The sequence below is a fragment of the Corvus brachyrhynchos genome, unplaced genomic scaffold (genome assembly GCF_000691975.1).
Source record: "Corvus brachyrhynchos isolate BGI_N302 unplaced genomic scaffold, ASM69197v1 scaffold14, whole genome shotgun sequence".
NCBI classification, from domain to species: domain Eukaryota; kingdom Metazoa; phylum Chordata; class Aves; order Passeriformes; family Corvidae; genus Corvus; species Corvus brachyrhynchos.
In genome coordinates this window covers 19677218-19693864 of record NW_008239110.1, presented here as the reverse complement: position 1 = coordinate 19693864, position 16647 = coordinate 19677218, and the positions used below count along the sequence as shown (strand labels likewise).

Sequence of the window (16647 nt, the reverse complement as noted above, 5' to 3'; positions counted from 1 at the left end):
GCTCCCGGCCTCCGCAGTCCGCCTGGGTGGGCTGCTGGTGCTGCCGGCACGGGCACGGAGCTCTGCTTCCTCCTTCTCCCTTCACCCTCCACCTGCTTTTTTGGTTCTGGGGGTTTTTGTTAATATGCAGGAATCTGCGACGATGCAAATTTTCTGTCCAGACAGAGAGAAGCTGCGGGCAGCAATTCCAGGTATCCATTCTGCCGCGGACCTCTCTAAACTTCCGAAGAAATTTGCTAATTTAACATTGAGCATCAAAAAGAATGCTAGCCCCCCTGAAGCGGGGAGTAAGTAGCATGTTTAATAAAGTCTTCTGAAAGGCTTAGCCTGGAAAACATAAAATCATTTGCTACCAGTGTATCTCTGCCTAGTGATTGATTTTTTGTTTGTTTGTTTGTTCGCACAAACGGCCAGGTATATTTATATTTGTGCCTGCTGTGGTCTTCTTTTGCTACCGTTACTGTTGAATACAGCAACGGAATGAGAACCATTTTGTTTAGTGTCCGGTAAGTCTGGCAGCTCTTCTTCCCAGGTAATTGACATAATCACTTGTCAATACCAAATGTTGGCCGTGGATGTTATGAGGAAAGGTGTTAAAGCTGGAATGGAGCTCGGAGATGATGCAAGGTTATCATGTCTTCAGTAAAAACTGATTCCTGAAAGCTGTTACTTTGGGGTGTTTTTTTCTCATCTGGCTTGCCAAGAGAACTTTGCAAGTATTACACGGTTGCTTTGATGTCAGAGCCTGTATAGCAGGCTGAAATAATGGAAACATGTGTACTCTGCCAAAATTCAGGCTCTGGCTTAGTGCAGACATTGAGGTTGGAGCGAAGAACTCCTTGGAAGTATTTTCCATGTATGGCTCGTGCTGTTCTTCGAGTCAGCAGGTCCACCACAGTAATTGATACACTCCAGTGTTAATCTTCACTTCTCATCTCTGCATATCAATCTCGTATTTTATTTTTTAAAGTTTTTCTTTGTGTTACAGGATTGATGCAGTGTTCAGTTACCGTTTCCTGGATTCTAACATATCACTGTGAGCAGAAATTACTTACAGTTATTCCTTATGCTGATTTCTTGAAGTCATTATGGAAAACATGAAGTATCCCCTGTGTTTTCTTGATAATGGTCAGGCTGTTATCTTTCAAATGAAATACAAAAAAAAGTTCCAAAACCTCATTCTCACAAGCCGTAGGGATCTTGAACTTTTGTTAGGTTCAACCCTCGCTGGACTTGGCTGTTCTGTAGTCTAAAAATATTTTAGGTCCTTGGAGCAAATGATAAAATGTATTTTGTTACTAGAGAAGGGTTGATTTTGGGGAACCTTACATACTCACAGCTAGTGTGAAGAGTGATTATTCTTGTTGTGAAGCGTGTGTGTTTGTACACAGTGAAGAATTAAACTGGCAAGACAAAGTGCTTAGGTTATTTTCCTTGTATCCTGTTCACTGTAAACTTTACGAGCTTTTTAGTGCTTTAGTGGCTGTTGGAACACAGATAACTTCATTGGTCCATGATTCATGGAAAGGTCACGGCTGATAAGTGCAGACCTGCTGCTTTGACATCCTGTTATGTGATAGCACCAAGGACTTGTAAACATACGCAATATTGCTAAGTGTTTGTAAATACTTTAAAAATTATTGAGTAGTGTCGGATTCGTTTTGTGAGAGTTTTAATCCCTTCAGTTCTGGTTTAACTCTGGATTTGTGTGTACTCATGCCTCACACATCCTACACCCGGCTGAGCTGCCCCAGTGTATTGTGACCTTCTGCCACAAACTTCAGTCTACTTTCAGATTAGTACCCTAACTCTTCTTTTTCCCCCTTAGAACGGCTTTAGCATCTTCAGTTACAGGTGCAGCAGAGCCATGGACTCTGATTAGTGTATCAGCTCTGACACTGCCAGAAGTCAAGTGGCAGCAGCAGTGGCATGTCCAGACATAAGCAGAGCCAGCAGCTTTTTCTGCCTCACTTGTACTCAAGAGTCTTGCATTTGGAAGCCACTTCAAGCTCTTCTGCTCTTATGAGTCAAGATGAAGTAACAAATTAAATTTGTTTTCTAGTTTAAACTAAATTATGTTGCATTTTCAATACCACTGATGAAACAGGTGGATTCCAGTAGCATTATAAACTTGCGTGAGCACCTTGTTTTTTCTTTTTTTCTTCCCATGAGTTACTAGCTCATTCTGCTTACATGTCTGTTTCTACTTTCTGTCCTTACTTTCTCTGCCTTTTCTAACCTGAAAATCTCATTTACTCTTTTATTATGTGCAGTGTTACCCTTCTGTTCCCAAGCTTTCATATATTTCTGGCTTAGCCTCTTTAGTTTTGGGGTTTTTTTAAAAAAAAATAGTTATTTTCACATTTCCAAATGAAAGCTATTCTTACAAACTTTTTTTTTCTTTTTGTGGATACATAGAGTTGCTGTTCTGCTTGGATTGCTCTACAGCATTCAATGAAAAAAAGTTACCTGTGACTTCCCTCTGTATTTAAAAGTCTAGTTTGGTTTTAGTAACTTGCTATTACTTGATTTTTAAAATGTCTATTAGCATCTTGCTCAACTTGTGATTTCAGTAGTGTTAGTCATCGGTTTGAATTCTCAGGACAGGCAAACAGGTGTATCTGGTAGGATGAGCAGGAGTGGAAAAGCTTGCTCCTAAATATAGCAGGGAGAACTTTGGTAACATCTGTGTGATGATCCATACAGCAGCTGACAAACATCTTCAAGCTCTTTCTCCTGAGGTTAAAACCAACAAAACTCCCAAGCCAAACTCTGTCTCCACAGCCTAATTAGCCTGGGATATGTTAGTCTTTGTAGTTGGTGGTCACATTAATTGTATCAGCTTGTAGACATCATGGCCAGCTGGGCGAGTGTCTGGCTGGAGTGAGATTACACGGTGGAGGTTGTGTGATAGCAGGTTTCCAAGCTCACCCCCACGGGTCCCTTCTGCAGGGATGGGTGCGGGCTCTCAGAGGCCTGTCTTCAGCTCCCCTGCTTCCAGAGTTTTGCTGTTTCAGACCGAAAATTTTGACAGCAGCTATCTGCTCCAAGGGAAGCTGGGGAAGGAAGAGGATGGAAGCAAAAAAGAAGAGGATGTTGGCTCAGGAATGACTGAGCTGTGTGTCTGTGCATAAAACTACTTGGAAAGGGGTCAGAAAAAAGAGTGAAAGCCCTAAAATGTTTGATTTGTACTTAGCAGTCCCTTTTAAAATGGAGAGCTCACATTTTAGCAGTAGGTTGGCAGGTGTGTGCAAAGTGTGGCTTCTGAAACCTCTGATAATGTGTCTGAATTGGATCCTGACCTGGTCTTGAAATATATTCCATCTTAGGTCTGTTTATGGCGCATGTGAATTTAGTGCCTCTTACATTCTTTAAATAGTTGATCTGTATCAAGTGTGCTTCATCCCAGGGCTTAGCTGGAATTGCTTGTCTGCAGTTGCTTCTTCCTGGCACTGGGTACAGGTACCAAAATGAGAGCAGGACAACTCTCTTGCAGGCATGTTTATTTGCTGATTTTAATGTTTTCTGTGCCTGGTTAAGAAATTAGGAGGTGAGTGGCATTCTTGGTGCATAAGAGGCAAGAAAAGTGGAGACAGTGCAGGTGTCTTAGAGAAGGGGATGGGGTGTATTAAAGACACTGACAGTAACATGGGAGACTGCTCTATGGACAGTGGCACTGTAAAGAATGAGTACTACTTCTACTCTACTTGTGTAAATAATACTTCTGTGCTATTCTAATCTAAAAGCACAGATTCTGCTAGTGCTACAAAGTGGAAGTAGTCACAGTCTATGATGTTTGCTCCAAAAAAACCATGAACAACCACCACTGGCAGGGAAAAATAGCATGGTTTGAACAATATGTTAAATAAAATGGGTAGTTACACACTAAATGTTTAATTGTGGCTTTTGCTTACTTTCAGTGATAACTTAAACAGCCTCAATGTTTTTCAAGGGTTTATTTTTAAGTGTAAGAAGGAAAGTGATAGAAAGATGCAAGCTTGGCATGGAAGATGGATATTTGTTACAAAGAAACATTAAATAAAATTGAAGAATTGTAAAATCAAACTAATGGAAGAACAGTGTTTTCCGCAAGGCAAAAATTAGACTGTTAAAACTCACATGCATGGAATGTTAAGACAAAAAAAAGTTAACTAAACACAATGCACTAGGAAGAAGAGCTTTGATTTATTACTTGATGGGTGTTTTTTGTTTTAAACCACAGTAAAATACTAATTTATCTTACAATAGAATAAAGAGGCAGGGAGAGTATGCAATTGTGACTTGAAACAGTGCATTTAAATCTGCATATTTTATATGGGCTTTTTGACAGAATCTCTGTGACAAGAAACAAAGCTGTGACATGAAAAGTTTAATTTCTAGTAACAGAATATCAGTTCTCTTTTTATACAGATGACATTAATTTTAGGCCTTTTTTTTCTATCTGGTATTTTTTCAGCTTCTTTATTTTGGTATGCCAAATGAGCTAATAAGCATATGAAAATACTTCAAAAAAATTGTTCCAGTACTGGGTTGGTTTTTTTACTTAATATTTCCTGGTTTTTTTCAGCTTCATGTTGAACATGAGCCTTGTTATGATCATTGAGAATGTGAAGTTGGCCCGTGAATATGCCTTACTGGGAAATTATGACTCTGCAATGGTCTACTACCAGGGAGTTCTTGACCAAATGAATAAGTATCTGTACTCTGTGAGAGATACCTATCTGCAACAGAAATGGCAGCAGGTAAATTACACTTTTCTGGGACGTTTTGGGGGGAGGAAAGCATTGAAGTAGCAAGAATTGCCTATCTTATTGTAAACAAAAATATAAAAAGACCTACCCCTATTCTCTAATAAACAAGTGTTGTTATATATAGGCTTCTTTTTTGTTACATAGACTTGTTTAAGTCATCTTTATGACTTGTCTTTCAGTGGCAGAACAGTCAATGCAACATGCTCCTTGGGAGCCAGTGCACTGTCTGCCTTGTTGTCTACTTGCTGATGAGTGCCTGTTATGCTGAAATTTTTTAGTCTGGTATCATTTGGGTCTTATTTCCCCCAATGTTTTAGTGGGGCTAAGGTCTTTAATAGCAAGTGAGTTGTTAATTTGTCCTCAACAAAAACCATAATTTCTTTTCATTGGTATTCTGTTTATTAGGTTGATACTTCTGATTGATATTTAGTCTGTTAGGTTTTGTCATACCTGTTTAATCTGCAGAATTTGTCAAAAGTCTTTGTTAAATCCAAAATCTCTCAGTTTGTCCTTTAAATGTGCTGAGGAAGGCAGAAAAACCTCCTTAGTATCTAATGTGCATAATTCTTGTTTATTGAAGTAGAATTAGGTAGCTTGTTAAACCCTGTGGAATCCATCCAGGCATTACATGGGCTTGAACAGAGGACTGTTACAAACTTATTTCCAGTGTGCTTAATGTGCCTAATCTACCTTTTTTTTTTTTTAATCAGGTTTGGCAGGAGATAAGTGTGGAAGCTAAGCATGTGAAAGATATAATGAAAACACTGGAGAGTTTTAAACTAGACAATACTCCATTGAAAGCCTCGCAACAAGAATTACCAGCTCACGATGCAGAAGTCTGGTCTTTGCCAGTACCTGCTGAACGTAGGTAAGAGGAAACCTGAAGACCTAAATTAATATTTATCAGGACAAAGTGTGCTTTGACTTCAGCCTGTTATGGTGTAATTTTTGTTCTTGAACTTAGATGTGTAACACTCGCACCAGCAGCTTGTGGTGAAGGAGGTGTCATTTTGAGGCAGCCTAATCCAGAATGTTCTGGGGGTTTTATCTTACATTGGCCTGACTAGTGTCAAGCTTCTTCCCCTACCCGCTGTTGGCTGAGTTGTTTGGTTTTGACTTTTTATTTCCCTTTTGTCTTTGTTGGCATTAATTAGCTGGTTCAGGATGCTAAAGACATTGTTCTGTGTGTCTAGTTGGTTTTTGTTTGGCTTTTTTTCTTTTTTTTTTTGTGAGTAGCTGCCTGAGCTGGTTCACTGGAGGTTCTAACATATGCCAGTGGTAGCACAGAGGAGGGAACAGGAGTACATGCAGAGCAGACACAGAACTGTGCATTTTGACATAAAGTGATTGTCAGATTACTTCAGCTGTATTGTCAAATTATTGTTTGAGGCTTTGAACTTACAAGGGTTTTCTCACAGAGAGATACCTTCAGTCTTTATGGGTACATTTTAATGTCTATTTTTAAATTGATTTATTTTAAGCCTGCCTTCTGAAAGAAATGGGTCCTGTGTGATCACATTATTTCTGTATATCTCATTTAATAACTTTAGAATACTCACAGCCAAATTCAGTCAAATGTTATGGAAGGATAAAGTCTGAGAGGTGGAACTTTCCTAATGTTTTGAGGGTTTCTAGAGAAAAGATACACAAATTCATGTTTATAAAAAGGGAAGGTCTTGAGAGAACTGTTCCTGTTCCATTTGTCTTGCCAGCTGCTGAAGTATTGAATTGTGGCAATATGAAAAAGCCACAGTGAAAACTTGGGCTGTGTTGCATCAATTCCCATCTTGAGATAGCAGAACTCACAAACTGAGGTGGAAATTAGGTGTGGAATCACACTGTGTATTTTGAGCTTTGGGGTGGAATCCGTAGGTGTTCATAAATACAAATAGGTTGGTAGAAATTCCACTTGGAGAAGGAAAATACTCCTAACACGTATGGTCTTACCATCAGCATATTCATGTAGTGTAATATGCATTTCATCCTGAAGAGATCTGTAGTGTTCTGACAAACTCATTGCTGTGAATCAATTAAAGACAATTTCTGTGAAGGTATTATGTGAAGGATCCTGACACATCTTAAACGATGCATCAAAACACATCATTTAGTTTCAGTAAATGCTCTCCAAATCAAAGATTTAGATTTTCCGTTCTCTGGAAATATCCCTGAACTTAAACTTGGCTAGTAGCTTATTAATGCCGAAGTTTTAGGGGGGCCCATGGAAAAAGTGTATCTGTGAGAGTAATGGACTTGTATGGGAAAGAAACTGAATTTTAAAAAAGAAGTCCATAATACCAGTCACAATAGTGGTTTATTCCCAGGCACTTCTAGAAGCAGTTTCATTTCCAGCAACTGGAGGCCTCACATACATGTTTTTCTTCAAAGGAAGTGGGAGCAAAAGGAAATGAAAATAAAATTGTCATTCCCACAAAACCTTTACATTTCTTTGTGTAGAGAAGTGAGGACCATGGTGATAAGCAGAATTTTTTTGTTTGTTAATTTTTTCTAGGTTGCGTATTACTTTTACTGATGAAATATACAAAGCAAAGCACTTGTTTTAAAAAGTGGACCCTGAGCTTGTGGCAAAGGGAAAATGGATTTTTACTGACTATCTTAAAATACCTGTTCTTGACATATAGCTGTTTCTGACATACAGATTTTTATCTTGAGCAAAATGGCTTTTCAGTTTGTAACCAGTTGATTTGGTTAGGTAGTGCTCACCAGTGGCCTTACACTGAGGCTTTTTGCATATGTTACAACTAATTAGACCTTCGCCAGGACCCAGGAAGCGTCAGTCTGCTCCGTGCAGTGATTGCAGAGCTCACAATAATCGTGTAAGTGCAGCTGTCAGAGGCTCTCACCGTCCATCCTCTCGAAATCCCAGTGATAAAGGGAAGGCAGTCCGCAGCCGGGAAAAAAAGGATCAGCAAAATAAAGGAAAAGAGGAAAAGGTAAACTTGCAAATAACTTCATGGAGTTCTGAAAGTCAGACTTGCTTTCTTACTACTGAGTGTATTCTAAAATGACATCCCTATAAAATGTTTCTTCTGTTCATGTCAGCGTGCTGATTTGAATCTTACCTTGTAGGGTGTCTTTGCTTTGTGCACAGTGTTGATTATGGATTAATTAAAAACAAACAGTTGCTCTGGGAAGTTGGGATCTGGTAAATGTATCTGAAGGTGGGTGTTTCCAAGCTCTTCTTGGTGGTGCCAAGCAGTAGGACAAGAGGCAGTGGGCAGAAACTGATGCACAGGGAGTTCCAGCTGAACATGAGGAAAAACTTCTTTACTGTGCGGGTGACGAGGCACTGGAACAGGTTATCCAGAGAGGTTGTGGAATCTCCCTCACTGGAGATACTCAAGAACCGTCTGCACGCAATCCTGTGCCATGTGCTCTGGGACAACCCTGCTTGAGCAGTGAGGTTGGACCACCGCTGTGGTCCCTTCTGACCTGACCCATTCTGTGATTCTGTGACGTGTTTACGGCAACTTGAAGGCAGTCGTTTAAAATTAATACCACTGGATTTCTGAGATGGAGCCTGGTGGCACTCATTCAAGTGGGACATCTTTGTGGCTTAATTGCTTTGAGTATAATGTAAAGCAAGATTGACTTGCCTCTTCAAAGCATTTCAAGATTTACTTAATCCTTAAAGGAGAGTCTTGTGGGGTTTTTTTTTGTTTTTTGGTTTTTTTTGAGATCTGTTGCTAGCTCCATACTCTATTCAGTTTTAGATGAACAAAACCCCAGCATACTTGAACTCTGATCTGTTCTTGGCAATCAGAGTGCTTTAATTTTCACTTTGTGTTCTGGTCTCCATAAATGTAGCTGATGACCAAAGTAAGAGACCTTACAGGAAACAGTAGATTCCTAGTTTTCCAGAGTCTAAAGAAATCAAATATCCATGCAATAGTTTGTTAGCTTCAGCAGCCTTAAGTTGTGGCCAGGTATCATGGCCTGTGGAGATAGCATAATCTACAAGGGTGGAATTCTTTAGCTGTGTAAGCTGCTACTTTTATTAGGAGCTAAATTAGATTGTCTTTGAGTGATAATACTCTCTCCATCAGAATATACCCACAGAGAGACAGGATAGGTCTCTTTTTCTCTTTTACAGTTGTTCTGTCATCACCAGTGCTTGCTGTTAAATGTATAAAACCAGGGTATGTCTAGTGCATTTTATTTCCCTTCAGTTGCATGGTTTCTGCTGTTTGAGCCCTTTCAACTGTGTAGCTTCTTTGCTTCAATTCTGCTGCAGAGCTGCTTCTCTGCTGTTCATGTCCATGCTTCTGTATCAGTTAATTAGCTCTGGTTTTACCCCTGTGGTCTCCCTGCAGATCACCTCTGCTCATTCTACATATGGAAATCACACTTAATTTTGTTTTTTGTGTCCCACACACATGGCATATTTATGACACTTAGAGAATTTGAGATACTCTCAGTGTGACACTTCGTGGTCCAGTCTTACGCATTATTTCCTGCTACCTTGTCTCAGATAGTTTTAGGTTTCTCTGGGAGAAGAGGCAGAAACTGTTACACTGGGATAGGTGTATGCAGTTTTGATTAGGTACCAAAGCAAAGAAACTGCATCAGTGCAATATGCTGGCTTTGGGGAGAAGGAAATGGAACAAGGGCAGTACAGAAATCTGGGTGAAACACACAGATCCATCCTGCAGTGCAGCTGTAATGTGGATGCTTCATAATAATTCATGCTGGTTTATGTTGCCACCTTCTAAAAATATGATGCTGTTATGGAATTGTGATAAAAACTAATTAGTAGCATAACCATTGTTATGTATTTACATTGTTATATCCTTTATATGTAGAACAAATCCGCATCAGAGATTTCAGAGTCTGAACCAAAGAAATTTGATAGTACTGGATATGACAAAGATTTAGTAGAAGCTTTGGAAAGAGATATAATTTCTCAGAATCCCAACATTCGATGGTAAGTTTGAGTACTGCTGTTTAGCCTCTTGAGTTGTTGTTTCTATTCCCTCTTACATGATATGACAAGAATTAAGTATTTTATCAGATACTTACGTAAGGAAAGTATATACAGCTTTTCCTTACTGCCTTTGAATAGGCAACTAAACTTCTTATGTAGCTGAATATTTCTAGAGCTCAATTTTTTTCCCCCCCCCCCCACACATAGCTTCATATAATAGTTGGGGCTGGATGGGACCTTTAAAGATCAGCTTAAGCAGTCCTTGCCATGGGCAGGGACATCTTTACCTAGATCAGAGTGCCTAAAGTCCTCTCCAACCTGGCCATATGAAGCTTACCAAAATTTTCTGAGAGTCCTAAAATCAATTTTTGAGATACTCTTTTGCAATGTAAAACTTTCTAATGTCTGTCAGTGTCTCTTGATTTGAAAAACTGTTTTGCTACTCTGGGGCATAGCAAGACAGAAAACTGATTATGATGCCATGAAGATTTTTTGCCTTTTCTTTTATACCCCTGTTATACCTTTTTTACAACTTCTGTATTCTTTAGTGCTTTTTGCCTACATTCTTGGACTTGTCAAGCTAGGAGACTAAACATTTTAGAAGCTTTGTAGTTAGGGATCAGTGTGTCCCAGACCCCAAGGTCCTCTCCAGAACACATTCTGTAAACTAAGATAGAACCATCCAGGGTGAGGCTCCTTGGGGAGGGGGGCTCATTGGAGTCTCTCATTGGGGAATTTTTGATAGATATGCTAATTAGTAAAACCTATAATGTTATACCCGATCTTTTGGGGGTGTGCATTGCAAGGTGCATTGAGGTGCATTTGACCTGGACGTGTGCACCTAAGGATCCTTAAAATAAATACCAAGGTAAAATCCCTTTTCCTTCTTCTAACCGTGTCTGACTCTTGCTTTTAAGACCAGGAAAAGGCATCAATTAACAAAGGAGCTATGTCAATATCAGAACCCTTTGAAATGTTGCTGGACGTGATGTGGTCACTAGTATAAAATAAAATCCTGTGCCAGTACCTTTACATAAATGTGTTAAACCTTATACAAAGGTTGTTTTGTGTTTCAAATGTTTCCAAGCTTAGGTGGTTTTGTGAGGATTAAATGAGCAAAAATCTTTTGGCAAATAAAGTAGGCTTTAAAAAAACCTGAACAGCCCCACAAAACACTTTGTGTGCATGCAGCTGTCCTATATTTCAGTTTAATATTTAAATATGTTTCAGTTTTTATATTGACTCTTAAATTACGACTTCAGATTTGAAACTAATTCTTCATATAGATGCGTTTTGAAACCAAAATGTTACTTGGGCACCTGCTGATAAGAGGAATGCCCTGAGAGTTACCCTCAAGGAAATAAGACCAGCCTGTAAGGTATCTAAGAATTAATACATTTGTAACTCTGAAAAAGAATTCTAAAAATTCTCTTTAATTCTACTCCATTTACTAGTCTTCAGCAAGTTGTTCTTGTAACAATGAAAGAAGGTATTTAAGTTTCAGGGCCATCTCAGCAAAAGAAGAAAGCATAATCTGTAGTTAGCCTAAGTTGCACCAACTTGCTTTACTCTGCTTGTTCTTCTGTGTATACTGACAGTGGTGCTCTAGTGAAATAGTTCATGTCGTTCTTGCTTTTGCATCCAGCTGGAGTCTACCTGCCAGATGCCAATTGTAGTTGTTACAGGCTTTTGCCATTAGAACGTAAATAATTCAGGAAAATGCATTGGGTTTATGGGAGAGCTGGTGTGTAAGTTTAATTGTGCTGTGGAGTGACTCTTGCATGCCATCTGAATCTGTCAAACAACTTTCTCTTTCTTGTCAGGGATGACATTGCTGATTTAGTAGAAGCCAAAAAGCTGCTTAAGGAAGCTGTAGTTTTACCAATGTGGATGCCAGAGTTTTTTAAGGGGATTAGAAGACCCTGGAAGGTATGAAAAAAACCTGCTTCTGTGATCATAAGTAGGATTTTGAGATTGCATCTTGGCAGAGTAAGAAATGTCAAATGTTTTACAGTTTAAGTAAATTCTTTCCACATTTTAGTAGCAAAATTTATGGTAAATAATAACAGCAAGACAAACATGTCAGCCAGATACCTGCACTGTCTTCAGCTACGTGTTTGCAAGTAAGCAATAGTATTCATTACTTACCTTTGAATAACTTTTCAAGGGAAAGTGTACATCCAGTATTTTACTATTACACTAAACAAACTGTAAAGTTCTCTGTTTTGGTTCTTGTCCTAAAAGTGGTTCTTTTTCATATTAATAGGGTGTGCTGATGGTTGGTCCTCCTGGTACTGGAAAGACCCTCCTAGCAAAAGCTGTAGCCACTGAATGCAAGACAACTTTTTTCAATGTTTCTTCTTCCACACTTACCTCAAAATACAGAGGAGAATCTGAGAAACTTGTTCGTCTGCTGTTTGAAATGGTGATTTAAGTTTCTGAATATGAGCAGTGAGATAATGAAGTAGAATCACCTCTGGAACAATGAAACCTTACCAAGGTTTCATACTCATAGCATACATAAACGGCTCTCCAAGCTTCAAATGCTTGGGGCATTTCTGATTTGCCCATTTGCATTTCAAGATTATTCCTAAATAGATTTATAAAAGCTGAAAAATTAGGTCATCTTTAATTTTCAGGGTTAGCTTGCTATGTTAGAGGTAGCTCACTAAGCTGGTGAGTGCTGCAGAACATACTTGAATGTAAATATAGGGATGGAATTAATTGCTTTCTGGGTGAGAACCCTATTTTTAGGCTGTGTTTTGTTGTTTTTGTGGGTGGTTTTTTGTTTGTGCTTAAAAGAAGTGGCCTTCCAAACTGTATTTGGCTTCAGAGCACATAATCTTGAAATGGGCTCAGAAAATAGTTGCCTTATTTTTCCATGTGTTACCAGGTTTGCATGCAGTGTTTGCACAGTACTGAAGGGGAAAGCAGAGTTGCAGTTACAGTAGTCAGAAAAGTCAGGAAGTAAAAGATCTTTCACATTATGGTTTGGTAGGTCTGGTACCAGCTCATTTAATGTGATTAGTCAAAAATGCAGATACACAATGAACAGCATCTCAACTGCTCTTTTTTATTATCCTGGATCCTTGTCTTTAAATGCTCTTGTTTTCAAAAAGGTCAGTTATTTTGCAGTTGACCTCTCTTGGACAGGTTCCATGTCATGGTGTCCCAGCTTAACATTCATCCTAACTTTAACTGAAATCTTATTCAAGCATTCTGTGATGACTTTCACAGCTAAAAATGTTACTCCTAATGTGGAAAACTGCCTATAGCTTATTAAATGTTTTTTTATAGCCCTAGCAACTACAGGACTTTGCCAAAAGCTCTCCTACTCAAATGCTGTGAATGAATGCACAGCTGCTCTGTACCTGAGTGCTGGGGTCCAAGAGAGGAAAGGGTGGGGATTGTTCAATACTTGTGAGCTGATAGAATGGGGTAAATACATCATTACTCAGCTCTGAATATGCTGCTACTTCTTAAATGAGAGTAGACTGCTATCTCAGCTTCTTCTTTATCTTTTGCTTTCTTCAGGCTCGATTTTATGCCCCGACAACCATATTTATTGATGAGATAGACTCCATCTGTAGCCGCAGGGGAACTTCAGAGGAGCATGAAGCCAGCCGACGTGTGAAGGCAGAACTGCTGGTTCAAATGGATGGTAAATAACCTGATCACTGGGAACTGCTGGACTGGAGGAAACTTGAGGGACAAAAACCAAAAATCATTCAAAACTTCACTCTTCAGAAGCAGTTTTTTGAAAGCCTTACATGAAATTTGGGTTAAAAGCTACAAGTGATGTTGTTTAAGTCTTTTGGCCTCTGAGCCAAAAGTGATTCAGAAAAGGAGGATTCAATAGAAAATACATGATTTCAAAAGAGCAGCAGAAAAACCCCCTGTTTCTCTCAGTCTTCGCCTGGCATGTCACTCACTTCTTCAAAATTTAAGTAAAAAGTGGTTCAAAAGAACTGTTACCTGTTCCAATTTAAACTTCAAAGGCAGCATTACACTTAACTTCTTCGGGATCTCTCTTTCTCCCAAAAATATAAATAAAAGTGAAGATCATCTATTTCATAGAAGTGGTTGGGAGAGTTTTCATTTTAAAACACTGAGTTCACTACAGATGTGTGGCTAGTATTTCACAAATCAGCGAAGTTCAAAAGCAGGTAACAGCGCAGAGTTGCTGTAGAGGCATCCTTTTTATATTCTGGTGAGCACAGAGAAGGAAAGGAACTACTGAAAAGTGCTAATCTATGGACTGATTTGTGATAGAATTCCAGGAGTCAGAAGATTTGCATATTTATTTCTCCTTCTCTGATGTTGGTACCCTTTTATTTTTGTCTTTAAAGAGCAGCAAAGCTGTAATACTGTTCTCATGTCAAGTATGTACATAATCTGATTTTATTAATAACAACTATTTGAATCCTTTTACTTAGGCTTTCATAAATAGTGTTTTATATGCAGGTTCTCAAGCAGACTAGGTGCAATGGCTATCCCACAGCCCAATCCTGTTGTTCTAAGCAAAAACAGTAGAAACAGAGAGTAGCAACTTTAAGAAAATTACCTTCTTCCTATTGTAGCAGGTTCATACTGTTTAGAAATTGAGGTATTCTGTCTGTCTCTGAGAAGTTGTGATTTAGTTCACCAAATTTAAACATTACTTCAGCAGTTTGTACAGTCCATCTGTACACGTGGAACCTGTGGCCTGAATTCAGAAGTGAGGACACCTTGTAGGGAAGTCATGCTGCTTTTGTGTGGCTGTTGGTGAATACTGTGAGGGACGTCTGGTTTTTGGTGTGGTGGTGGTGTTGGGGGTTGTTTTGTTTCCTTGCATGCTGTTATAAGGTGTCGACATGAAAACTGAACCACTGTTTTGGCAGAAGTACAAACAACCTCCTGTAAAACCATTCTAGCTATGATAGAGAGGAACTTCCTGGTCTGAGCAGTGGCCTCTGCCCCTGCTCCTGTTTAAACCAAGTTTCCATTTATGCTTGCAGGCTGTCATAGAGATGAAAAAGCGAACTCTGTTGCACTTGGTGATTCTATTATGCTTGGGCTTATTAAAGTGCAGTAGAGTAGCTGCTTTAATACTACAGAACTGTTTTCTCCATACATGAAATTTCAGAAAACATATGTATATTTTACCTCCTCTTTTCTCCATTGCAGGTGTTGGGGGGGCTACTGAAAATGATGATCCTTCTAAGATGGTCATGGTACTTGCTGCTACTAATTTTCCTTGGGATATTGATGAAGCCCTACGACGGAGACTAGAAAAGAGAATTTACATTCCTTTACCATCAGGTATGAAGAATTCGGGAGAGGAGTAGAGGAGTAGTTAAAAATTCTAAAATCTAAACTTTATCAATATTGCTTTAGTTTTGATCACTTGGTTTAAAAATCTAATTGATACATGTATGCAAATTCACTTACGGATTCAGAACCAGGCTGAATTTAAACATAAACATTTACTCTTGTAGCAAGTACAGTGTCCTTTTTCTCATTCTTCTCTCTTATCCTCCTTCAATTTATTATTTATCTTCAGAAAACAAATTGTATAGACTCAATTTTGTTTTCTCTGGTTAGCCAAAGGTAGAGAGGAACTCCTGAAAATAAATCTGCGAGAGCTGGAACTGGCTGACGATGTTGACCTTGCAAACATAGCTGAGAAAATGGAGGGTTATTCAGGTGCAGACATTACCAATGTATGCAGGTAAGTTGACATTGCATCATTTGTGTTACTACTGCTGCAGACTCTGGGAAAACTGTAAGGTAACCAGTTTACATGATTAAAGTTATTGCATAAAAATGGACTGTAACTTGTCTTTTATGTATGGCTAAAAGGTGAAATACTGCATTAATACTTACCTAAATTTCCGTTTGAAGAGTAGTTGCAACCTAGTAATCTAATCCGCTGTGGTTTAGGTAAAATTCTACCTTCTTTCATGTACACTAAATTCCATGCATGAGGACTATCCAGAGGATGGTAAACTTTAACTTGTAGAGTTGAAGTCATTCTGCTGGGGTTGTACAATTTCTGCAGAAATCCATGTGTAAGAGGCAACAGTGATAGAGGCTGGAATAACTAAAGTAAAAACACAGGGTTTTCTTCCTTCATGACATGGAAAAGGTGTAGAGTCTTGTGTGATGGTGCAAGAGCTGTGTACTCAGCACGTTGGTTTTTGTGATGAGACTGACTAAAGTTTTCTGCTACCTGCTCCATTTCCCTATCTTCTCTGTTCTATTGGCATACAATTGTGAGCATATTCTCTAGCCTAGATTCCTGAAATAATTGACTAAAAATACCTTCTAATCCTTCTGTTATATTTTCTTTGAAAAATTGGAAAGGGAAGGAAAGGACTGATCTATTAAGAGGTAAGTGTCAGTTGTCCCATGCACATTAAAAGACTTGCACTGGCACAGTTGCAGCAGTGGCAAACTCTGGGATCTGCAGTACGGGGCAGAGAACTGAAGCTGCTTAAGGTGCTGTTGTCATCTGATAAGCACCTGTGTAACGCTGCTTTCAGGCTTTGGAGGTAGCATGGAAGTGTGGCAGGGCAAGGCTTCAGCTCCTAGTTGTTCCAGCCCAACTTTTGTGGGGTTGTGCTTTGAGCATGATGAGAGAGCTGGAGTAAAGGCACCTCCTGGCTACTTCCTCAAATGTGGATCCGTTTCTTGCCTAGATTCCTAACGTGGCTCTGCAGACACGTGTCAGCACAGCTGAGAGGACAATGTGCTGTCCTACAGGGATGAAAGCAAGTAGCCTGTACACAAAGCTGCTGCCAAAGGCTCTGTCAGCAGGGCTGCTGCAGGCTGAGCTAGAAGTTTGGAGCCTCCTTGCACAGTGTCTAGGAAAAGAATGGTATGTTAGTTGCTCTGAATCTGTGTTGTGCAGGTTTGTTTCATTTGTAGGTTTGTGAGATGAATTTGTGGTGTTCTTTTGATCAGTCTTGGTGT

General features: G+C 39.2%; 1 protein-coding gene across 4 annotated transcripts in view; it reads left to right on the top strand.

The window, feature by feature from the left end:
• KATNA1 (katanin catalytic subunit A1) overlaps positions 1-16647 on the top strand; it is a 20331-nt gene that overhangs the window by 927 nt on the left and 2757 nt on the right. For 2 of the 4 annotated variants that reach the window (XM_017739627.1, XM_017739626.1), the window contains exons 2-10: positions 4568-4742; positions 5462-5619; positions 7519-7702; positions 9572-9693; positions 11517-11622; positions 11960-12118; positions 13228-13354; positions 14860-14994; positions 15277-15403. In XM_017739627.1, the coding sequence (XP_017595116.1) occupies positions 4572-4742; positions 5462-5619; positions 7519-7702; positions 9572-9693; positions 11517-11622; positions 11960-12118; positions 13228-13354; positions 14860-14994; positions 15277-15403 (1289 nt within the window). In that variant the 5' untranslated portion in view covers positions 4568-4571. Of the gene's footprint in view, positions 1-6; positions 192-4567; positions 4743-5461; positions 5620-7518; positions 7703-9571; positions 9694-11516; positions 11623-11959; positions 12119-13227; positions 13355-14859; positions 14995-15276; positions 15404-16373; positions 16553-16647 lie in introns of those variants that run through there. The other 2 variants (XR_001863760.1, XM_008637867.2) reach the window with 2 other exon arrangements.